The sequence below is a fragment of the Castor canadensis genome, chromosome 6 (assembly GCF_047511655.1).
Source record: "Castor canadensis chromosome 6, mCasCan1.hap1v2, whole genome shotgun sequence".
In the NCBI taxonomy this organism is placed as follows: domain Eukaryota; kingdom Metazoa; phylum Chordata; class Mammalia; order Rodentia; family Castoridae; genus Castor; species Castor canadensis.
The window spans coordinates 137,573,841-137,600,501 of NC_133391.1; the positions used below are offsets into that span (position 1 = coordinate 137,573,841).

Below are 26,661 nucleotides of genomic sequence, written 5' to 3' on the forward strand. Positions count from 1 at the left end.
AGCGAGCGAGCGCGCCGTGCGGGCGGGTGGGGAGAGGCGCTTTCCGGCCAGCAGAGGGCGGCCGAGGGGAGGCGCTGGCGCGCGGGCGCTGCGATGCGCTGAGCTGAGCGAGCTGAGCGAGCCTCGCCCCGCTCGCTCGTTCGCTCGCTCGCTCGCTCGCTGGCTCCGGCAGGCAGCCTCAACAGGAGCTCCAGGCGCCGCGGAGCCGGGAGCGCAGCCACTGAGGGCAGCGGCGGCGGCGGGAGCGAGGCGCGCAGCGAGCAGCGGCGCGGGCGGGAAGCAGCCGCCGCCGCCGCCGCCGCCGCGACGGGCAGCCGGGCTCGCGGGCAGCCGGCTCGGGCCCCGGCCCCCTCGGCGTCGCGCCCCCGCGCGAGTCTGGAACCCGTGCGGTCGCCGGCCGCGTCCTCCGGGCATGGAAGGAGGCGGCAAGCCCAACTCCTCGTCCAACAGTCGGGACGATGGCAACAGCGTCTTCCCCGCCAAGGCGCCCGCGACGGGCGCGGGGCCAGCGGCCGACAAGCGCCTGGGGACCCCGCCGGGGGGCGGTGGGGTGGGCGTCAAGGAGCACGGCAACTCCGTGTGCTTCAAGGTGGACGGCGGCGGCGAGGAGCCCGCGGGGAGCTTCGAGGATGCCGAGCCCCGGCGGCAGTACGGCTTTATGCAGCGCCAGTTCACCTCCATGCTGCAGCCGGGGGTCAACAAATTCTCCCTCCGCATGTTCGGGAGCCAGAAGGCGGTGGAGAAGGAGCAGGAAAGGGTTAAAACTGCAGGCTTCTGGATCATCCACCCTTACAGTGACTTCAGGTGAGGACTCCCGTCGCCGCCCCGGCTCCTCCGCAGGAGCGCCCAACATCCAGCACCCTTCCCGGTCCTGGGAGGGGGCGTCCTGGGGACCCCGAGGGAGGGAGGGTGCAGGCAGAGGAACGGGCTCCCTCTTCTGCAACTAGTTCCCACCGAGGAAGGACGTGAGTGACGAGTTCCTGTTTCTCCCCTAGCCCCGGGGAACTTTGGGGACAGATCTGGGAGGATGAAGGCCATGGTAACCCCAGACTGGGAGGATGCTAAGTTGTGCCTGGGAAACTTTTACTTGGGAGATGGGTGTGTAAGCAAAAGGGCAAACACTCTTCCTGAGGTCGCTCCCCTCCAAAGGGTAGACTCTTCTGGGGTTCAGGTGAAGATGGGTGTATGGCAGGCGACAGTGACTCACAGGTCCTAGCTGTGGCAGCCCTGCTCGCCCTTGGGGACTGTTAATATGTTGTTCTTATGCTGAGAGGCACTCGGAGCCTTCCTTTTCTGCATTTCTTCCCAGTAGTGCTGGCAAGCACAGGAAGGGTGATTTGCGCTTGGATAGTCTCCGACTTAAGGCTCAGTGGCCAGGCTGGGAGACAGCATGACAGGAAGCCTCCAGGTCCTGAAACAGAGAAGAGTCGTTTCCAGAGACCCCTTCCCGAAATAGAACGACACCCTTACTTGACCTTGAGTCCAAGTCTATTAAAAAAAAAAAGTCGCTTTCGTGGTTCCCAGCTCGGAAGGAAGAGCAGAAGAATTGTCAGCAGGAGAACTCTGCTTTGGGGAAAGAAAATTAAAATGTTTCCTGATCTTACTTGTAGCCCCAACACTCATTCGGTTATCAGCACGTTTAGAGATTGTCAGATGAAGGTCGCAAAATAATCCTCTTATTATCGTACGCACACCCACATCATGCAGACGCGTTGTTAGCTGTTGAACAGGGCTGAACTTCCCCTTTAAGTATCCAAAACTAGTAACTCTGGTGATACTTACTTATTTGTTTAACTGAACTCGTTCGAAAACCATGAAAAAATATTCAACTGAAGCATATGTGCATGCTGAAAATACTAATAGGCTCTTTCTAAGCAGCAAACAAACATGCAATAAAAAGCATCACTTTGAGCTGTGTGTTCAGAAACTAAGGAAATTGGCTTAAACTGCACTCCTTAAAGGGAGCTGTCCAGAGTTCTGAATGTTATTAGCAGTGGAAATCCATAGTCCTGCTAAACAAAGACTCTGGGCGAGTGGCTTTTCCTTCCCTAAGATATTTATCTTCTCAGAAGTGAGCAGCCTCTGTGATTCATGCATAGAGCGAGTGAATTTTAGGAAGTGTTTAGTATTAAAATACTTCTTTGCAAAAACACATAGGAAGGTCTAATGACATTTATTGTCCAGATCTTGGAGTTTATAGATTGTTTATACCAAAAGAGCCTGCTAAATAATCAAATATGTTTCCTTCACTAAGAAGACACTTAACAGAAGTGAAGTTATAAATGGCTTTGTTCTGAGACAAACTCCGTTGTTATACTCTTTAGAACGTTAAAGGTTTTGGAATCAAGTGTAAAATGCCATGTCTTCTTCAGTACCCTATGGAAATACGTTGTAACTCATATTACAGTATTTATTTAATTTTTTCACTTTTTTAAAGGAAAAATTTACGTGAAAACACTCTCTAGTCTTAATAACAAAAATGAGGGTGTGATATTTCCAGAAGTATATAATATTCAATCATAATGTAAATAAAGTACTGAACTTCATTTACTTCATTTCACTAAAGTTAAATGATTATGTACTTTTATTTCTTCAGCCACGTGAAAGGATGATGCTTTTTCAAAATGGTAGCAAATATCAAATAATTAAACTTTTTTTCACTTACTTGATAAAAATAAAGGACCTCCTTTCAGGAATCAGAACAGTGTGTCTAAATCTTGTGAATGTATGACATTCATGAAATTTATGGACTTTCTACATTTTCCCAAGGAAGTCTTGTGAGACAAAATAGCTCTTTAAAAAACAAGCATTGGTACTGAACAAAGGAAGAAATTGTAATCAGGTAGTGATTCAATTGTATCATGCATTTCAAAGAAATGAGAGCTCACTTAAAAGTGAGCTAATACTCTAAACAAACTCCAATGTACATATTTAATTTTCTTTTGTATGAATGGGAAAAAAAGAAAGTGGCAGACATAAATTAAACAATCATTATTATTTAGATTTTTCAAACTAGTGGATAGCTGAAAAGATAGTATTTGAAAGTCACAATTACAGTGTACACTGCTTTTGTAAAACAACCAACTAAAGAAGTAATCATATATTTATTTACATTCAGAAAACATTTACATCTTATTATTATGTCATTAATGTTTATGTATAATGTGAATACTGATACAAGATTTTCCCAAACCTATAACATGTCAGCATAACATAGTGTAAAAGAAGCAGGACTGTGACAGACAAAATTCTGGCAGTAATTTTTTTTTTCTGCAGGTAAATCAATATGTTTATAATCAATACCGGAAATGTTTGTGATCATGCTCACTCACATCAGCCCTTTCTAGAAGATACTCAGGATGCTTTATTATAATTTCTGAAATGCCAAACTTAAGCTTATTAATCATTTAGTAATTGCAGAAGTGACATGTAGGAATACTTTTCCATGGAAGGGGGATGGATATTGGAAGTGAAGGTATACAGAGGATTTTTTCCTTGACACCTTCAGTAAGTCTTTGCATGATCTGGCAGTTTACTGTGTGCTTGTCGCTCAACCCTGCACTGCTGAGTGTAGCATGACCCTTTACCCCAGGGCATTCTGTGACATTAACACTGTGGAAATGTTCTAGTTTCCCTTCACAGGATGATTCCTGAGGTTTGTTCCTTTCCACTTTCCTCTAGGGGCAGGGCTGGGTTCCTGCTGAGAGTCCCAGAGAGCTAGCTGGTGCCTCTTTCACCAGCCAGAGCCCAAGAGTGCTATTGCTGTGTCTGGCAGGTAGTTTTCTCTTACCTCTGGTGTAAGTAGGGCAGAGACACTGCATTTTCCTTCTTTCTCAGGAGAGGATGAGGTTAGAAACCTTCAGGGAGTAGGAGCAGTTCAATAATATTGTTACTGTAAAAAATAACTGGGTGGAAGCTAGAGAACTTCATAAAAAAAGTTCTTGTTTTTGTTTATGCTATGATACATAAGAACACAGACATGGAAAATACATTATTTAAAAAAACAAGTTTTGGACCTTACTGAATTTTACATGAATAACACAGACATTAAATTTCAGCATCAAGTATGGATATTTTGAGGTTACTAATAATGATTTTATGTTTAGTAGTTAAAATTTTACTTTTTGTTCTTTTAGTAAAAATTTGACACTGGCCAAGTATTGTGCTTTTACAGCCAGTTGGTAGTTATGATATAATTATTCAAATAGATTGAAAGAATGTTTAGAATGCTTTTGTGGATGATTTTTGTGCATGTATGTTGTGCTGGGGATTCAATCCAGGGCCTTGTGCACATTAGGCAAGTGCTCTACCACTGAACTGTATTCCAGGCCCAATGGATGACTTTTATCATGAACATAATTTACCTTGGAAGAATTTATCACAGAGCATTTGCCACTTAGGATTCTGACATTATTTTGTTGGATCATGCTTACATAAGGACTTTTTAAAAAAGTAATGCTCCTATTCTCTACAGTTGCCATCTGATACCTTGCCTCTCATTAATTAGCAAGGTGGGGGAGATTTTGTGTCTTGACTTTTTATTTCCTTCACTTCTTTTTTATCATTAGTGTGACTGTGTGGAAAGCTTACTATGCTAGAGATGGGAGGCACTTCCTGAAGATACTGCCACTCCTGGCTCTCATTTCTGCCTCAGAATGGATCCAACTGTACTGATGTCAGAGATCACTGATGTGTTCATTAAGGAAGGGAGGCTTCACTCATACTCTACAGTTTGTCATAGAGAGACCATTTGTTTCCAGGAGCTTCTCACAAGAAGCTGGACCTTCTGAGATTTATGGTCAAATTAGCCTATTGTTGTATTATTTTTGTGCTGAATGCACTCTGTATTCTCCCAGAAATGCATCTTTTGTTTTCCGTAATAACAGAGCCAAAATAAGCCATAAGGATTTATTTATTTTTTTCTATGTTAGGTGAGTTTTCTTGTGTCTCAACATTTAGTTAAGTTTCTCTTAGTAGCTCTAACAACTGTTAGACCTAACTAAAGTGAAATTATCTGAAAGATTTAAAGGGACAAATTTATTAATTTACCTTTTCTTACTATACAAAATAAAATTTTAGCAAATGTTTCACTACTAAATTTCATTTGATAAATATTATAGTAATATGACACTATTAGTATATTACAAGGTGGTTGTAATTTTTTCCTGAGTGAATTTCCCTTTAAACCTTCTCTTGAAGACTTGTTATAAATTGAAAACCAGTGGACAGATACACTAAACCAATTATTTTTAGATATGTGGATATGTATCTGTGAACTTGTTTGTTGAGTAATGAAAGAAATTTAAGGGCATTGGATAGACATATTACTCATCTGGGATCAATTAACTACATTGAATTAAATAAAAGCTGCTTAATCAAAAGCCACAAATCAAAACAGCAGAAAAAAATCCATAATTCTTTGCTATTCCACTCAGTGAACCTGTGTCCCAAAATGAGCATGAGACCAATAAAATGTACTTGAGATTTTCAAGTGAGCATCTTGCCATCCTGAGTGTGATTTTTGTGTTTCACAGATAATTTACTTCAATGCTCATGGATAGATACTAGGTTTAGGATGAAGACTTTCAAAAATAGAGTCTTGTAAGGACAGTACAAATTATGGAAGATCATTAGCACTGCATGAAGAATGCTGAACATTTCATTTTCAGGGTCTATGATGAATTTTCATTTTATCATTTTGTGTAAAGAAGTGGCAGAGTATGAATTAGGCTGACACCATGTATTTTAGGAGCAGAGGTAGTAGTAATGAAGACAAAAACTGCATGTGCTAGGAAAAACTCTATTTCACTTAGACTAAGTAATTTTCTTTCTAAAAATAATTTTCTTGAGAAGGCATTTTGATCTACAACTTACCATTAGTCTTCCAGAAAAAAAATCACAGGTGCATCCTGGAATTTTCTGTTTTTGCGAAACAAACTCTTATAGTTCCATAAATCGTGTGTGTGTGTGTGGTGCATGTGTGATAGACACTACTCAAGAGACATAGATATATATTTATGTGTATGTAAACATAAATTTAGAGCTTGAATTTTTTAAGAGCTAAGCATTTATCTGATAACTTCACCCAACTTTGGCTGATAAAACTGATTTCATGACCCTTTCAAGCTTTTTAATTAATTTCCTTATAACATTCTTCTATTTCAGCTAATAATTGGCAATTCAGATAAAGCAAAGAAGCAAAATTATACATGCTCTAAATTTGCAGCTTGGCAATCTTATTTGCATCAACCTGATTTTATTTAGCTAAGACTCTGAAGAACTCAAAAATCTAATTCTACACACAGAGAATTATCAACTATTTATATTTTTTGGACATTTAGCTTTGTTTCCAATAGTTAGTTATTATAAATAGTGCTGTAGCAAACATTTTGTGCATTAGTTTTTATTGTATTCTGGATAAAATTCAGGGAATGGATTTACTAGCTATGATCATTTTAGAGATTCTAAACATACTGATTTTACCTGTTAATTCTAACACCAGATAAGACACTTTTTAAAATGACAAGAATGATGTAGTTTCTCTGAGGATGACATTCATGTTAAGATAATGCACAGGCTGTTTTAGGACAGATGGTCGACATTGTGCTCCATCCCTACCATGAGGTAGACAGGAGTGATCTTAAAATGCAAATCTAATAATATCACTATGCTGCTTAAAATCCTTAAGTGTCTTACCATTTCTGTAGAATGTATTTGACAAAAAAACTTCTGTGAGCCTCAAGATGCTGCATAATTGCAAAATCATAACCTATAAAACCTCTCACATGCTACTCTTTCCCTCTAGCATGGTTATGTAGCTACTTAGGTAAAATTTCATCTCCTAGAACCAGATGAGTTCCCTTGCCATGAAGGTTTTTGATGTGCCATCAAATCCCGTTGTCTGAAAATTCTTCTCTCACTTTCCATCACTCCACATCACTACTTTTACTCCCATGTAGAGTTTAGTTTAATCATTATGATCTAGGTAATCTAGATCATCATTATGAGCTAATGATCACCTTATTTTCTATCCATGTCTCTTGTTTCCTCAGAATTTATAATTATTTTCATGTGTGTCCTACCACTGGAATTTAAGTTCTGCTCCTTTGTCAATCTTACTTGTTTTACCTTCCCAAATGCTGTAAAAATGCACATAAGCTTTTCCTGTCCAGCTTTCATAGATGGGTTTTCAACAATTTGTTTTGAGGTAGTTCATATACCATATAACTCACCCAGTTGAAGTATAAAATTCAATGTTTTTAGTACATTCACAGTTATATAACCATTGCAATTGATTTTAGGATACGTTATGACCCAATACTCATTAATAGTTTCATGTCTCTCTTCTCATTTTTCCTATCAACCCTAACAACCACGAATCTACTTTCTGTCTCTATGGTTTTATTTTTAAACTTATTGTGGGCATTTTAGATTAGTGGAATCATATAACACATAGGTTTTGTTACTGGCTTCTTTAAGTTAGCATAATGCTTTTTAGGATTCATCTATAGTAGAATGTGCATCAGTACCTTATTTCTCTCCCCCGTTTTTTTTTTTTTTTTTTGCTGAACACTATTTTACAATTGAATGTAATGGGTGTTCCATATGTGATTTATCCATCCATCAGTTGATAGACATGAGGGTTGAATCTAAATTTTAGCCTTATGAGTAATGCTGATGTGAATGCCATTGTTCAAGTTTTTGTGAAGAGATGTATTTTCATTTCTCTTAGAAGTGATACTGCTGTATATAAGAATCAGTTTTTAACCAGGCATCAGATTACATGTGCACATGTAATCTTAGAGTTAATAAATACAGATAAAAGCACTGAAAGCTTTTTCTTTCCCTATAGCAATACCTGGCATTCCTTTTGAGCTGTCACCTGCAACTCTGTGCTAAAATATTATATTTTCCTGCTAAATATGCCAGTGAATAGGCAAAATGGCAGAGAACGTAAGTAGCATGAATGTGGTGACATAGATAGGAAGAACTGGGCCAGGAATTCAGTTCTTTTTGAATCTTAATTCTGTCACTTCAGTAAAAAACATGACTGCCAGTATAAATAATTCTCCAACTCTTCAGGGAAACATGAAGGATTAAACCTAATCATTTATTCTTCCTCTTTCTAGACTAGTAGAAGAAAGAAAGAACAGAGAATAAGAGATTGTGTTTTTGCAAAATAGAAAAATGGCAGAGAAATTGTTCCTCTTTCACAGTCTTTCATTTTTTGAACCCCAGAAGAGTCGGGACTAGGATATACCAGTTAAGAAATAGTTCAGGGAAATCCAGGTTAAAAGAGATTAAACAAGGGTTTCCTTACTGAGTGCAGAACTCTCAGTGCTGACATTAGAATGCCTGGAGTCAGGTCAATTCTACCCAGGCAGGAAATTGGAGAAAAATATCTCTAATGGGACACATTTTAGAGTCTTCTGATTAAAAAAGTCCTTATTGGCTAATTGCTGTGTCAAAGACCTCACATATGTAGTGGAGACTATAATTAATTTTTTGGTATTCCATTGTTTAATATGAACTGAAAAAGCAAATTTTGCTAGACTGTTGATAACAGTCTCCATCATGAAGGAAAAAGACTAAATAAAATAGCAAAACAAAAGTGAGAGGTATTGTGATAAGAAAAATGACATTATAAAAATACTCTGTGCCCGATATCCTCAGAAAGATATTTTATCTATACAGGGATAGTACGTGATAAAAGAATGGCCAGAGATTAAGAAAGAGCTTGTAGATTGAATGAGTTAGCAGATAATGTCTTGGAAGCATTGCAGAATTAAGGCAAGTAAAGAAAAGAAACTAGAAAATAGAAGGAACTATAGGAAAATAAAGGATTAATTCATAAGGTTAAAAAGCTACTAGAAAGTGTTTCAGGATAAAACAATGACTGGAAATAGGCATTTGGAATTAGAGACACTGTAAGGAAAAATTTCCAGATACCAGCAACTAAAATGTGTGTTCTGAGAGACGGAGTACTCAGCACCATCGAAGAAAAAGATCCCACCAATGAGTGGCACAGGGAAGATTTGGACACCAATGTGTCAGTAAAAATGTTTTAAAACTTTCCAAAGAGAAAGTTACATATGAAGAAGTGGTAACAGTCCCATAAGTTACATGACTGTGATATCCCTGACTTTCATATAAGTAGTTGTAGAGCTCATAGAATGCAAGAAAATAACAAAGAATCTTTACTAACTTTGTAATGATATAAAGGTGTGTAAAAAAGGAGAAGATAATCACAGTGAGACATAGTGTTGTGTGTGTGGTTTGTGTAAATAATACTTATCTGGTCATGTTTGAAGCAAAGATGATAGCCCAATTATCTTGAGTGGGCAGAAGAAAGGTAATTGTGGGTTGTTTGGTGTAAGATAACTAAATCCTCATCTTTTATAATTGGAGCTAGCAGATAATGTTTAAAGTTGATAAATTGATTTCCCTTAGAAATATGAGTTAAATACTAAAGGAAACTAATAGGGTTGTTGAATTTGGGAAGTGAATATGTAAAATTAAGATAATGGGACAGGGCTTATATGTTCTTATAAACCTTTAATACTATTTTACATGAAAAACAACTATGGCCGTATACTATTTTGAGATGAAATATAGTTCTATTATGAACTAGTTGGCTAAAAATCCTGACTCCACCATCATAGTAACTTGGTCTCAATTTCCTCAATTATAGAGTGAGGAAAGTGATACATGTATCTCATAGGGTTGTTAAGAAGATACATATTTTATAAACTTTCCTGTGTAGTGCTAAAAATTATGCTCTGCACTTAATGGTACTTCAGTGTTAGTTATTATTATGGAAGTAAAAGTAAAATAGAATTAAGGTATCTGAATTATTTAAGAAAAGAAAATATTCCTTAAAGTACATAGTCTGAGAATTTTCAAAATTTATTATGCAAATACCTATGTGCAGGAAGAGCCATGTAAGACATGTTGCCTTTTCTTTTCTACTTTTGTAGAAGACTGGGCATCAGAACCCCTGTTGTGCAATGACATGTTTTATGCATGCGATGTAAAAGAAGTGTACTCATGGAGCAATTTGCATTGAGAAACTTTGAATATATCCTCTTCCTGAAAAATTTTCAAAATTAGTTTGGCTTTCTAAATTGGTATAGAATGCTACAGTATTGAACCTTTGGAAATAGATTTCAGGGAAATTCTAATGACACTGAGTTGCATGTACTCCTTCCTGTTAATCTTCATTTTCATCAGAAATGGCACAGTTAAACCATTTGGGATCTCATTGTAAAACAATTAAATGTTATATATGAGCCAAATAAGATGAGTCATAACCTGCTAAATTCCTTCCTTCTCTTTTTTGTCATTATATTTAATAGTGTATGAAAAATAATTATTGAGAAATAGAATTTAAGAATTTGAAAAATATTGTAAATTTGACAGAATGGGTTTTAAAATCTTTCTTACATCATTTCTAGAACAGATGTCACTTATCACTGCCGCAAAAATATTTTAGTCTTGTTATTTTTTAAAAAGAGAATATTCCATATTAAAAAATATATTTAATTGTTTGAGACATGAGCATAGGTTAAAAAATGAAAGTGATATGACTAGTTTAAATAGGGAGAACAAACATTCCTTACTTTTTCTATGGAAGAGTTATTCATTGTTTAAGAAATATTTTTTAAAAATTCTTGTTCTGAGTCATAAACTTAGTAATTTTGTTGAATAACAATGTGAGTGAATTAAGAAGACTAAAGAATGAGATATTGTCTAAGATTAAAATTTTAATATATAAAATACAGGTATATGCTATAAGCATTTTGCTATGACTGTCTATTGTACAATGTGAATAATTTCAAAATTTTATTGACTATTAATGTTGATTATATTAAATATTCATTGCTACTCATTTGTATTAGTCTGTTAGGATTCCAAATTCATAGACTACTCCAAGAATCAAATTAAAGTTGTGGGACTTCTGCCATGGAAAAGTGCATGTATTCACAATATTTTGTCTCTGACTTTAGGAGGTTTGTGTTTCCTTTCTTTCACATATACTTTTGGGCTCCATGTTAAGACTTCTTTAACTAGCTAGCATTGAGAACCATAAGTAGAGACACTGAAAATCAATGTAGGCAAGATACAAGGACACAGTTTTGCTTGAACAAGCAATTTTAGAATTAGAGCTGCCTCCAGAATGTCTTGCCTTGAGAAGAAGAATTTCCTGTCAACTAAGTAGTCAGTTTTGAGGCTAGATACCTGGTCATCAGTAATTGAATAGAAAGGATTTGTTTTGGAGGTCAGTATTTGCAATAAAGCCCAAAATTATAACCAGAAGTACACTTGACGAGAGAGGAGAGTAGTAAATATCATTTGCCTTTGAAACGATGAATAAACCAACTGATTAATGGCAGAGTTAACTGAAAAGTTCAATAAGATGACTGACTATAAGATAATTATAATAAATATATCAGTAACTTTCCTATATGTCAACAACTATGATTAAGGCTGTGTAACAGAAAATAGTGCCACTGACAACCAAACCCCAAACTGTAAACTAGATACCCAAATTTGAAATTGGGAAAATAGTGTTAACCAACTAAAATAGAGTAAAATAATTTTTAATCATCTTACAGCAAAGTTAAATCCAATGTTATATTTAAATTTGTAAATGGTAAGACTGGTGGAGTGACTCAAGTGGTAGGATGCCTACCTAGCAAGCTGAGGCTCTTGTACAGCAAAAAAAAATGTAAATGATAAAAAATAACTGAAATCATAATTCCTAGAAAAATATTAGCAAATTAATGAATTATTTACTAATATTTCTGCATCACTCCAAAGGCTGTGTAAATTGTTACAACATTTCTAAAGGTCACTTTGACCCCATATATAGAATTATTGAAATTTATAGTTTAGTAGATTATCTTAAAGAAAAAATACAGTATGGAAATGATGATGATCCCTATAGAATTTTTATAGTTGCGCATTTCAACCCTGTTCTAAGTCTCTGCTTTATTAGTTATCTCCCATATCTCAGCCTTGCTTTTTCTTCATTGATCTCATTACAATTTATCATAGTATTTTTGTTTATTTATTTTGCTTATTTTTTATTGACCTTCATTTAAGAATTTAAGCCTCAGTAGGGTAAAGATTTTTTTTAATCATTTTAATTACTATAGTTCGAAGCCTAGAAATACACATGCCACAAAATAGGCTCTTAGCAAATTTGAATAAATGAAGAGAATTTTGGCACTATTATACTCAATCTTGGCTTTTTATACATTTTCCTGCAACAAGAGTATATATTTCTCTATGTCCTGCCCCTATAAAATACTGAATATTTTAATTTATAGTCTAATTAAAAAGTCTAATTTTCTTTTTAATTCCTTCACAGAAACCTGAATTTTGAAAGAAGACTTAAAGTAATTTAAAATAACATGCATGCATACTTTTGTTAATTCCATTTATTATAATGCTTCTTTTATGTAGATTCTTTTTCATTTTGGATTTAAATGTGTTGAAGATATTTTGATGTTTCCATTTGGGCTGCTTTAATAAAATACCATAGAATAGGTGGCTTACAAACAACAGAAATACATATTTTACAGTTCTGGAAACTGGGAAGGCCAAGATCAAAGTGCTGACAGATTTGTGTCTGAAGAATTGCCATTTTCTCGTGGATCCCTATCTTTTCATTGTAACTTTGCAAGGTGGAGGGGGCTAGAGATCTCTTGGGGTTTCTTTTGTAAGAACACTAAGTCCATTTATGAAAGTTCCATCCTAATGACCTAACTGCCTTCCAAAGGCCCCATCTTCCAACACCATCATCTTAGGAGTTAAGATTTTAACATAGGGACTTTGGGTTGCTGTAAACAGTCAATGAGTTACACTTGGGATGAATTCTTCTTTCTGTCCTATGGAAACTATTTAAATGTCATTGCCTTTGGAGTGAATCTTTGCCTAATCACAACAAAGTTAAGCATAAATCCTTTTGCACAATGACATTTAAAGAGAATGACATTACCTTCCAGTAAGTATCATTTTTGTTTTTTCTGCTTTAAGAAATTGTGTGGTTTGATATAACAATGCACATTTAAAGCCCAGAGGCTGAGCTTGTTCAAAGCACACCATATATATGTATGGAATTATCATAATGAGCCCCACTCATATTATTGCTGTATGCTTATTCAAAAATAAAGTGAAAAATAAATCCCAGTTACACAGAGGTGGGATATTAGCACCATGTCCCTCTAGGTTCAATTAATAAAATACCAAATCAATATTATGAAAGATTAAGTTTGAATTTTAACTCCATGGGAACCAAGTTTATTTTCATTGCATTCACCAAACTTAAAGAAAAAAATAAAACAACTAAAAATGCCCTGAGCAAACACCATTAAATTTGCCCTGTACAAAGTTAATAGAAAAGACAACATAGACCTTGAAACAATAAAATTGAATGCTACATAATTTTCAAAAGGAAAGAGCAAATTTTCAAAGGATTTGAGTCTGAAAAAGTAGTGGTGGTAGCATAGATTTTGCACATAAAAATAGACTCAGTAGGTAGCAAAACATAACATAACAACCAACCAAACCTGAACTTATTTTATATCAAAAATGATCCAGTGAACCTAAAGGATAAGTAAGGTGAAATAAACCTTCAACAACTGAAAGACCTGTGTGGTTTGAACTACTGTATAGGAAGAAGAAAGCAGTAGTAGCAAGGACACCTGAAAGACATTGAGACAGGTGGACTTTCCACATGCAAACAGATATTTGCTGAAAAAGTGGCTGAAACTGGGTAGTATTGGCATAAGAGGTCAGCATTCATCTGAAGAGGAGAATTGACTGATCTCTGGTAGGGACAGGAAATGTAAGGACCCATGAACAACTTGCCATACCAAATAATAAAGGGGTTATCAAGGATTTCTAGGGTCATAGCCCAAAAGAATAAATAGCCTTTTTGAAGAAGCCAAGGATAGCCATCAACAAAGGGTAATAATTTCAATGAATTCAAACCAACTGGATGATTAAACTTGGGTTCATATAGCTGTAGAAATGATTATAGTGTGATAGGAACCCTATTCATTAATTTTATACCCAGGTAAGTAAAAGGAAAGAATGAAGCATTTATCCAGCCCTTGGTATGTGTTCTGAATAAATGTGTACTGCAATAAAAGACAAAAAAGGGAATCTTTATAAAATGATTTCAGCTAACATGTAAACATAATAATTTAATGTTATTCTATTAGAAAATTATGATTTTACCACCTCTACTTAATGCATCTAGACATTGAGCATCAATGGCTACTAATAACAAACAAGAGCAAAAGCAGGCATTGCATCTTTTTGATGAAAGACACATGCTATCCCCCAATTTATTGGTGTTTTGAAACAGACGTTCACCTTCTTTGAAGCTACACTCTAGAGTCTGAGAAAATAATGTCAATTCCCTTAAGGATGTTGTGCTACTAAAATAATATGTCAGTGAGGTCTGACATTTGGTCAGTGTTTAATATACATTAAATTCCATTTTCTGTTTCTTTTTCTGATCCTGTTAATGATTAACATATAAGTACAAGTTAAGAAACAATAGTGGTTCATTAAAAAATATGAAATCACAGACACAAATTCATTCAATAAATATTTTCTGAGTGCTGAGTGTCTTTTCAAATATACAGGAAAGATTAAAGCAAAGTCATAGCCCTTCAAGCAATTGTTAGTCTAGTAAAGGAAAAAGTTATGTGAGGATCCACCTTACTCTAGGAAATGGAATGCTGACAGGGAAGTTGTACGTAACAATGTACCATGAGGGAAAACCATGGCATTTTATTTCTGGTATTTAATCACCACTCAGAATTCAAGAGGGTTTACTACTTAGTTTTCAGTAAATAATACTTTGATATAAACTGTTTCTCTTACATATTATCTTATATCTTTTTATTTGCCTACATTAAAGTGTTTCATTATGATAATTCCACAAATATGTACAGCTACTTTGTATTATATTACCCTTAACCCTCACTCCTTTTCCTTTTTAAACAGTATTTGTTGGGTTTCATTATGCTCTGTCTTTATATATAATATATATAAAATATACATTATATATATACACATATCATATATATATATGATGTACTTCAATCCTCTTCATGCCCTAGTACCCTCTCCTTTACACTGCCCCTGTCTATACTTTAGAAAAAAATTTCTGGGGATAAGTTATCTCTGTAGAAACTGAATAGTTAAATCTTTTTTTAGTCTATTATTACAATTTTACAATTCCAGAAAGCATAAAGGATTTTCAGTTTTGTTTTAAAAGTTAATTATATGGAGAATTATTTCAGAATTGTGTACTTAAAAGAGATAGAAATACACTGTAAAATAGCAAAGTAATTTAGTTATTGACTGAACTGGGGAGTGCCTTAGTATATTTTTCCTATATAAAATAAAACTGATGCATATTTCTTCTGTATCAGCAAACCATGCTTGAGAAAGAGAGAAAAGTTCCTAACCTACTTTCCTATCTTAATTTTTTAACTTTATCATGCTTGTTAATTGCCTGAGTGTCCTTTAACCATCTATTTCCATGATTCTTCCCAGAGGCTTGGTTTAATTTTAAAAGTTCAGCGTATTCAGCCCTAATTATGTGAGCACTAGCTGCAGGCAAACAGCAAGTGATAATAATGACCAGAACGTGTTCTTAAATCTGTGACATAGCCACCATGAACATACTGCTATACACACTTAATGACTAGGAAATACAGCTATGTAAGATAACAATTATAAGACAGTGACAGTTGAAAATAGAACTCCTTCTTAGGAATAGATTTCATTAAATATGATTATAAATTATTTGCTTTTTGTACTTTTCATTTTTTCTTTTATCAAATACTTACATTGAGGAACAGCCACACATTTGGATTCCTCTCATAACGAATAACTAGACAGGAGGTGGTTCTATGTTTTTATCTGGGTTAGGAGGAACTTTACAGAAAATATATCTTTCATTTAAAATGCATGCTTCCATATGGGATTAAATGTCTACAATAAGTAAATATTTAAGCACTCTTTGTCACAGTTGCTTTTACATTCACTTGGTGGTTAAAGGATTGCCACTAAAATATTGTTTTAACTGTCACACCTGGAAAAGCCACAGTCAGTGGGATATCATACAAAAGATGGTCAAAATGCAGCATTACTCTATCAGTTCTGAATATGTGCTAGACGCTATTCTAAGTGTCTTTATTCATGCTATCTCACTGAGTCCTTAGAGTAACTTGATGATAAGGTACTTGTTGTGTCTAATTGCGGATGAGAGAACCAAATTCTGGAAAAAGTTCGGTGTTAAGACAGTTTGCAAGGGAAGAAGCTGAGGTTTGGATGCAGGGATCCATCTCAGAGCAGGATCTTAACCATGATACATTGTCCCTCAATGTATCATTGTCATATCCTGATGCAGTGACACAGACTTTTTCTCTGGCTTTATAAAAATATATTCTCTTAGAATTTATATCTTATTAAATTTATTTTAACTGGCATACGAAAGCAAAAATGCATATGTATAAGGCACCATGTGATTTTTTGGTAACTGTGCACAAGGTATAATGTTTAAATCAGGTGTAACATATCCACCTCCTCAAACATTTATCATTTCTTTATGGTTGAAACATTCGAAGTTCTTTCTTCTAACCTTTGAAATACACAATACATTATCACCATTTATAGTCAAGATACTGCACAATGGCACACTAGAACTTCTTATCTCTTTCTTTTAACTTAGTACCCACTGATCAACTCTCTCCACCCTCAGCCTCTGGTGACTACCATTCTACTCTCACCTTCTGTAACATCACAGTTTTTAGATTCCACATGTGAGTGCAATAATGTGGTACTTATCCTTGGTGTCTGGCTTATTTTTCTTAATGTAATGTGCTCCAGTTCTGTGTTGCTGCAAATGACAGGATTTCTCTTTGTTATGACTGAATAATATTCCTCATGCATATGTATCAGATATTCTTTATCCATGAATAAACACCAAGGTTGTTTTCATTTATTAGTTATTGTGAGTAGTGCTGCAATTAGTGAGATTGCTGGGTCATATAGTAGTTCTAGTTTAAATTTTTTGAGGAGCTTCTATGTTGTTTTTCCACCAATAGTGTGCATAGATTGACTTTTATCCATGACTTTGACAATAACTTATCTTTTGTCTTTTTGATATCATTCTTATTGGTGTAAGGTGGTATTTCACTGTGGTTTTCATTTGTATTTGTCTGATACTTAGTAATTTTAAGTATTTTTTGTGCCTTTACTGGCACTTTTGAGAAATATCTATCTAGGTTTATTGTGGTTTTTTTAATCAACTCACTCATATATTGCCATTGAGTTTTTGGAGTTCCTTATATATTCTGATATTAGCCCCTTGTATGATGTATAGTTTGCAGATACTTTGTCTTGTGTAAGTTGTCTGCACTCTGTTTATTATTTCCCTTCCTGTTCAGAGACTTTTTGGTGTGGTCTAGCTATACACAGCCTAGTTATTTAGCTGAGAATCTCAAGTGGGAAATGGTGGTTTATTAGCCAAATATTCACTACAGTTTTCTGAGAGCTTCATTCCTCATTCATCATAGTAGATTAGACCCTATGTGTTAAAGCCTTCTCACCTCAGATGCTCATTTATTCTTCCAAAGATAAATATTTAACAGTAAATAGTTAAGGGTAAATCTTGAAAATAGCAATGTACTTACTTAGTCAGGCATGTAAAAAAATAAAAGTACAAAGACTCCTTTTGATTTTACTTAAATTTAATCCACCAGAAAATGTAAGTACTAATGAAAACAATTCTCCCTAAACACACTTTAATTTCTTTTCATTATATATTTTTGCAAGCTCTTCAGTGGTAGCACTTATGTCCCAAGTGAGCAAAATAGTTAAATGAAAGTAGCAATGAGAGCTGTACTCATAATGAAATCCTTGGGAGGTATTTGGAAATAGAGGATTTAAAACTTGAACCACAAATATTGAAGAGCGACAGCTACTACACAAAATATCAGTGGTTTTCATTAGGTTACAATCTACTAGTATAGAAGCGTTATATAGCTTATAAATTTGAGTTTATTGAAATACAAATGGATTGTAATTGCTTTTGAAATTTAAGGTTATTGTTAGACTTTGTATCTACTGAAGAAAAGGCAGCTAAGAAAGGCAGGAAGCAGTGCTCAGGGTTTTATGTTCAAATGTCTAAGTCATTCCCTTGTAACCAGAGTGGCTGTATCTCTGAGATTGCTCCCTCAGCCTCAGAGAATCATGCATCCAAAACAAATGACTTTAAACACAACCATTACTCATTCGGAGTGTAGAACTATAGGATTAATTTAAAGAAACTGAATTCAAATAGAATTAGAGGGAAAACAATACATATGCTGGAGAATTGGAAAATTCTTGTTGAAATTTCTGTTTGAAATAGTATTTTTGGTCATTCTCTTCTTTGAAATGACCTGCTTTCCGTCTATGAAAGGTAATAAACTTTTCTATCACTTTCACTATAAAAATAGTATTATTTTCAAATTCTTGAAAAAATTAGATAGTGTTCTTACCAATCCTTAAGGTCAGAATTTTCTGAAATAATAGACAATTTAAAAACATATGCTGTTATTTATCTTCTTTAATGGGTAAAGTTAAATTCTGTGTAAGAAATACATTCATACCATACTGTGCCACATAAATATATAACAATTACTTTGTGTCAATTAAAAATAAAATTATTTTTTAAAAAATAGGCCCAAAACTCTTTAAACAAAACAGAACAAACCTTTGGCTCTGAGTTATTTGCTTTTTCCATACTTTGCCTTTTACCATTGCGTATTTTAAAAGACAAATTACCAGCCACTCTGTCTGAACATACCATCAGTTTTTAACCCTCTATCACCTGACTTTGGATTTAAGCACTATCTTGAAAACAAATAAACAGAACAATACAAAATGAAACAAACCAAATAAATACACAATATATCTTACAAATGTCTTTTGACTGTCTTGTTTCTAAATCTACTAAACATTTTCTATATCTTATTTAATTTAGTGGCACTTGGCATTCCTTCTTGACCTCTCTGACTCTTTTCTTCTCTAATTATCTTCCTGGAACTCTGCCAACTACTTTTCAAATTTCCTCTCAGTCCCTGACTCCTTCTGCCTAAACTCAAAAGATGGTAGTCCTCATTGTCTTTTTTTAAAGCCTCGTTCTCCCTCTTGAATATACTCTCCTTGGGAAATGTCATCAAGTAGGAAGCCTAAAACTACCACCACCTACAAGCTAATAATGATTCCGTCCTCTCTTCCAGTTCAGGCTGTATTCCTCAGCACCAGAACATATATCCTTTCATTTACTTTATAACTTTGACCTGATGGCTAAATCAGCTTTCCAGCTTATAGCTCCTTACGGACTGCTTACCAATCTCAATTAACTCAACATCTCATTACTATTTTGGACTCCTAGCTGTTCTCACTTGACATTCAGTCTTTTGTGCATAGATTTGAATATGGACAAACACACACACACACACACACCCCAGAGCAAAGTCACTTTGTTTTACTTATACTACCTCCTAAATATCTCTATACTCTGTCTCCTCTTTATCATCCCTACCAGGGGCTAAGTCCTCTTCCTTTCTTAGTTTAGCTGTAATAACTAATCCATTTGCTCTTAATGCATTTCCACCTCCGTCTGCCAAACTTACATGGTTTTCCTATATATTTTGCTTGTTTCTTCTCAGCATACATACTATGGTCTTCTGTACATCTTTGTTTTGTACATATAATTCCAAGTATGTAATGTATATTTGATACTGAATTAAAATTAAAATATGGATAGTTAAATTTATCTAATTATGTATTCCTAGTGGTTAAATAAAAATCTGGTTTAATGTGGTCTATTTAATTCTGCACTGGGTTGCATAATTACTGGTCATATTAAATCAGAGATAGACAATTTCAAATGAAATTCAGATACAGGACTTTGAAAAATCCTCTGAGGTTCCACAGCTATGCAGTTCAACTCAATACAGACTATCAATCACTTAAGTTTGTGCAGCCATTGGGCTAGACCCAGGATAGAGCAGAAAGGAAGACAGGCATTTTTTTCTGAGCTCATAATCTTGTGTGAAAGACATCAAATAAATAAGTAATGAGAGGTGATGTCTGCTAACAAATGAAAACTGCATGGTGGTATATGGAAGTAGACAGCAAGGAGTGTAATCTAGGGCATTAGGAAAGGCCGCTATGAAAATGTGGACTGTAATTTAGAATTAAAGGGCAATAAGAATTGGTGAGGAAGCCAGTGGTTTTAGGCATGTTGTGAGGATAGAATTAAATAGACAAATGACACTTGTAATGAAGCAACTGCTGATACTATTTTGGATCATTTCCTACCACTGTTAGTTGGATATATAAGAATATAGGTTGATGATGGATAGATGAATAGATAGATAGATAAAGCACCTTTGAACTGTATGTATATATTTCTTCTGTCATGTGTCATCTCAGACTTTGTTCATTTTTACTCTGCCATGATTATATTTAAATATATTCCCATTAAAGTTTCAATTTTCTCACATAAACATATTAACATAAAAAAACAGTAAATGAATATTCCTTTACTTTGCAGTCTCTTGGAAATTATTTATAATTCATATTCATTAATTTGAAATGATACATATTCTCTTCTTGTGTTGGCCATTTTACTCTTTCCCTTTCACTCCCAAATTCCTTCAGAGCATTTATGTCTTCTACCTCCTTTTGGTTTTATTCGCTACTGCTATCATTTATCTGCATGGCTTAAGTGTCTTGTTCTAAGGTATTCTGTCAACATATCTTATTATGATCATGTTAACTTTTTCTGAATTAGTTATAGAGAAATACAAATGAAATATTTTAACGTACAATTATGATCATATGATTTACTGTAACCTCTAATGTATCTTATCTAAACTATAGGGAATGTATATATTTGCTGATATTTGCATGCATTTTTCTAAGACAGGTCATATTTTGTTGCCATTTATCTAATCATGAGATGCAAATTAAAATTCAGGTTGTTTCCTGAGGACTTTATAAGCAATACTCATGAGGGCAACAAATCAGATCATACTGAAGAAGCTAAGTGATGAAGTTCTATATATGAAAATTTGAAATAAAGGGATGCCTGAAGAAACAGATCTGGGAATAAAGTTGTTTATATTAAATCCAACTATATTAAAATACTAACAAATACACATACATGCATACTTTATATGTCATATGAAGCAGGAATACAAGCATATAACTATAGTGGAAAGCTATTTGTCTTGATCCAATTAATGATCAATAAGGTTGAGTCTAAACAAATTTGTGAAGTAAGAACTATCTATGGTCTATTCACCAACTTTTTCCTATAGCATTTTCCCTTTCACTCTTGAGCTTCTCCCCCATGAAAATGGAAAACAATCTGATGTTAATCATTTATAAATGATATTCAGGTTGAAATATATTCACACTGAGTGATTGTAGTATTTTTTGTTCTTCACGTTTTTATATGTAATGGTCAAAAAGAAATTGTTTACATTGGAGAGAAGTGAACTGACTGTTGAGATACAGATGAGTGATAAGAAGTCTGCAGAGATGACCCTTAAATCATATTAAGCTGACTTGGTTCTTCCTGAATCTAAAGCTGATTTACTACTTTGGGATGATCCACATAAAGGTCAAAAGATACAGCTGAGTATGACAAATGGGGCTGAGATTTAAGAACATAAATTTGTAGGGCCATTCTTGGAATGATAGCACTTTTTCTCTAACAGCTCAGCATCCCTTTTTGTACAGACAGAACTCAGATTGTAGCCTCAACCCACATTTGGGCTTGGCTGGTGAGTTTGAATGAAATATCTCTAGTGAACCAGTAGGGTTAGAGAGTGCCCACTTCAATATTCCTCTTTGAGATTTAGCATGTTTGGGAATGGAACAGCAAAGCAGATACCTTAAAAGCAACTGAGCCCAATAGGAAAAGGGGACCAGCAACTAGAGAAAAGGTTAGATCAAAAAGAATTAACCTAGAAGGTAACACACACAGGAAATTAATGTGAGTCAACTCCCTATATAGCTATTCTTATCTCAACCAGCAAAAACAGTTGTTCCTTCCTATTATTGCTTATACTCTCTCTTCAACAAAATTAGAGATAAGGGCAAAATAGTTTCTGCCGAGTATTGAGGGGGTGGGGGGAGAGGGAGGGGGCGGAGTGGGTGGTAAGGGAAGGGGTGGGGGCAGGGGGGAAAATGACCCAAGCCTTGTATGCACATATGAATAATAAAACAATAAAAAAGTTTTAGATGGGTGTATCTGTCAGAATTTTTGTCACTGTGACTAATACTTGAGAAAAACAACTTAAAGGGAGAAATTTATTTTGGTTCATAGTTTCAGAACTTTCAGTTCAATGTTGACTGATCTGTTGCTTTGGGCTTAAGGTGAGGCAGCATATCGTACTGGTAGAACAGTATGATAGAGGCTGTGCACCTCATAATGACCAGGAAGCAGAAGCAGACTGAAAAAAATCCGAGGACAAGCTATATCTCCCAAGGAAACGTCCCCACAGACCCACTTATTCCAATTAGGTTCCCCCTCTGAAAATTTCCATCAGCTCCCAATAATATCACATTATGAATCCATTAGTGGATAAATCCATTGATGAAGGCACATCACTTACTATTTCTGAGCATTGCTTCTGGGACCATGCCTTTAACACATGAAGCTTTTTGGTGGACACTTCATATCCAAACCATAACAGTGGGTAAGAGACATAAAATGACTAGCAAATAGAGTCTTGTAAGAGTGTTTAGCTAGCTTAAGATACTGACAAAAATTGACCTTGTGCCATGTCTGAATCAGGAATCTAGCTAGTGTCATACTTTATGTTAGATGTGTGCCATGTATTATCTGAAAGTATGTCATAGTATGTCTCTTCTAAGATATACTGATGAAATTCAGAGTACTGGTAAGTGTATTTGTTCCATCAGTGTCATCAAATAATTTCAGAAAACTGTATTACCTCTTATTTATATTTTCAAGTAATGATAATTGTGAATTCTTAAGTCATGTGCCACCTACATACAACATACAAGTAGTACTCTTATCTCCATGAATCTCTTATTGAAAATGCACCAATTTTCTCCTTTCTTATTTTAAATGCTGTGAATAGTTTTAACTGTGCTCAGAATACATTTACAAAAATAGTATGTAATATATTGAAAAACTGTGTCAAGTTGTAACAATTTTGACTTACATGTAATAATTAAAATACATTTAATAGTAAATTAACTAAGAGGTAGAGGAGGACAAAAAGGTTGTTAAGTTATATCTAATAAAATGCACTAATACTGTTTTTTACATAAGTTAAAAATAAACATTCTCTACACTTAAAAAACTTCATGATGCAAATTTAACATAAAACTATATCAAATATGGTATAGATAATGTCATCTGTGACCACTGCTTCATGTGTCTGTGTTAGAATGTCTTTTCACTTGATTCTAGCATCTCTTATTACGTATAACTTCAATTTGTGATACTGATATAAGCAAAGAATTATGCTTCTTGCAAAAGCCAGGCATGGCTAGGGATGCTTGAGTGGAGCTTGAAAAGATGACTTAAAAACTTCCAGTGACCAAAGATGGAGCACAGTGACCCATTAAATAAACAAATTAGCATTGAATTTTAACCCAAAGTATAAAATAAGTATCTGTAAGTGCATCCTGATATGAATAAATGATTGAATCAATCAATAAATGAAGGAAAAGAATTCTAAATAATTTATGTAGCTATTCTACCCTCCAGGAGGTGAACTGTAAATCCTTTTCTTTAATTGTAGGCTGTCAATAGAGAGTTCTTCCAAAGAATGAGTTGTGAGCCCTGAACAACTCTACCACAAAACTGCTAAACTGTACTCCCACAACTGTGAAGGTCACAGCTGTGAGAAACTAAGGAGACATAACAACTTGAGTGTAATGTGGCATTCTGGATAGGAACTTGAAACAGGGAAAGGATCTAAGATTTTATATATATATATATATATATATATATATATATATATATATATATATAAAGTAATAAAGTGTGGACATTAATAATGAGGTATCAATACTGGTGCTTTATTTGTAACTAAGGTAAAAATATAAGATTAGGGGAAACTGGATGTGGAGTATATCCAAAATCCATATGATCATTGTAATTTAGGACTATTCTAAAAGTTCAGTTGAAAAAGAGATAGTAAAAAAACAACTTTTTTAGCAACTGGAGACTCAGAGCAGAATATATGAAACAGAAAGGGTAGGTAAAAGCTATAATCCAGAGAAAATCTGGTCTTTTTGCATAACACTTTTTCTAATACTTTCATGATATCGTTTGTGTTTCTGAATAATTTAATCTCACTTTTTTTACTTAGACCATAAACAAGTACTTTTAGGCAAAATAAATCTACTTTTGTCACTTATTTTGTTTAATTCCATGACCAGTTTTTAGTTACTTAGTAGAATTCAATTTTTTATTTCACCTTGAGGTACTAATATATTTATTTATATCTTGTTCATAAATATTAGCAATGCACCTATGAATATTATCAATATAAGTTGCCTTTGAAACATCCTGATTATTCATGCTCACTGAGACCCAAGGAATCTTTGATTCTCATTTCTAGCTTTTGAAGTTCATTATGATGTTAACAATAATGGTATTTTTAAAAACCGTAATTCTGTAGCTTCATGCAATAAAATGAATTCCAAAATTTTCTGCACAAATAGACTTATATCGAGGTAGCCTTTGTTTATGGACAGTGGTTTATGTGGATGGTAGGATGTTCATATTTATTTGGTTTGAGGCACAAATATAGAAACCCACAGTCTATACGGTGTTTTGTGACTGGTCAAGTGCATTCTAATGATCAAACTAATTTACAGAAGCATATATAATGTGAATAACTTATATTCTACACATCCTTTCTCTCTTTATCTCTTCCCTACTCATTTCTTCATGACATTGTTGAAATTTAGAAGATGAAGCACTGCAAAATGTGGGATTTAACTAGAAGATTTGACAACTTTCTTGGAATACATGTCTTTCTTATGTGGGTTATAAATTTTAAACAAACCAAGAAACAACTGTATTATCTCTTAACTTATATTTAGTGATTTCTGCCAACATTTTACCCAAAGCATTATAACTAAAGGTGAATATTTTAAATAATAGTTATGCAACTGGAATTGAGTTTTTCCCCTAAATTCTGCCTTCATCTCTTTTTTTCTATATGACTGGTAGTCATGACATGATATTACACTTATCAACATTTACTCAACTATTAAGTTGTAACTATATATAACTATATATTAGATGCCAAGTAGATTTAAAGAAGAGTTAGATATGAACTTGGTTGTTACAGATCTTACATTCTAGTGAGGATGTGAGGGGCAGAGGATGAAGCAATTACAGAGATGCTTTTTTTGGTAGTACTGGGTTTGGACTCAGAGATTGTGCTTGTTCAGCATGTGCTCTACCACGTGACCATTTCCCAGCCCTTTGTTGTTTCAGTTATTGTTTGGATAGGGTCTTACACATTTTTCCCAGGGATGGTCTCAGACCATTATGTGGGCATCCACATAACTGGGAGTAATAGACATGTTTTATCACACTCAGCTTATTTGTTAAGGTGTGGCCTCACTAACATTTTGTCCTGACTGTCCTCAAACTTCAATTCTCTCCATTTTTGCCTCCCAAGTAGCTGGGGTTACAAGCATGACCCTCCATTCCTAGCCCTAGTTACTTTAACTATATAGTCTAATTCCTATTAAATGTGATTTTTCCAGCAATGAACATTAAGGTCAATAGGGAGGAGTGATTACTCAGAATGGTAAGTTCCAGAGAGGTAATGGAAGGAGGTTGCATTTGAACTGGATCTTCATTGAGAGGTGAATTTGGTGGAGATGGAGAAGAGAGAACAGCTATTTCAAGTAGAGGATCCAACATGGATGATTACAGAACAGTAGGAAGACTAGTGGGGGCTTTCAATTGATAATACACTTAGTTATTGTTTTGCCACATTTTAAATTAAAATGATTGGTATTATATTAAAAGAGTTTGATCATATGATTTAAAATGTAATTTAATGTTGTTATATTTCTTTAGTCATCCCTATATATCATTTACTATTATGAAGTAACAGATTTAGGAATCTTTGTTTGAGTTTGTTTTGATAAATGTGCTGTTTGCTTAGCATTTTTTCAGTAAAAATTGATTTTGGAGGAAATCTTTTTATGGACGTGTAACTTATAATTTATTGCATTATAAGATTATATTAGTGTATGTGCCTATACCCTTTAAAATGTGCTCATACAGTTTCAAATGTGCATCGAGAGGTAATTTCTGGAAAAATGTGAGAGTTTTTGCCGGTACACAAACCTTGAAGTAATAGAGCTTATTTTGGATTTAGATTGAACATTAAAGAAATTTATGTTTGCAAGTAGAGCAGAGGAAATGGTGGGGTTTTTTTTAGATTCAAATGGTGCAGGGGCATGACAATTTAAGAAATTATTTCCATTGAAACACATGGTCCAGAATTGTATGATATTTGCAAATTGAAGATGATTTCCTTAACGGCATCCAGATTGGAT

General features: G+C 34.8%; 1 protein-coding gene across 1 annotated transcript in view; it reads left to right on the forward strand.

Moving 5' to 3' along the window:
• Nucleotides 1-348: 348 nt before the first annotated feature.
• The window catches only part of Hcn1 (hyperpolarization activated cyclic nucleotide gated potassium channel 1), a 372,019-nt gene continuing 345,706 nt past the window's right edge, over nucleotides 349-26,661 (forward strand). The window contains exon 1 of the mRNA XM_074077511.1: nucleotides 349-804. Within this exon, the coding sequence (XP_073933612.1) occupies nucleotides 413-804 (392 nt within the window). The 5' untranslated portion in view covers nucleotides 349-412. The remainder of the gene's footprint in view (nucleotides 805-26,661) is intronic.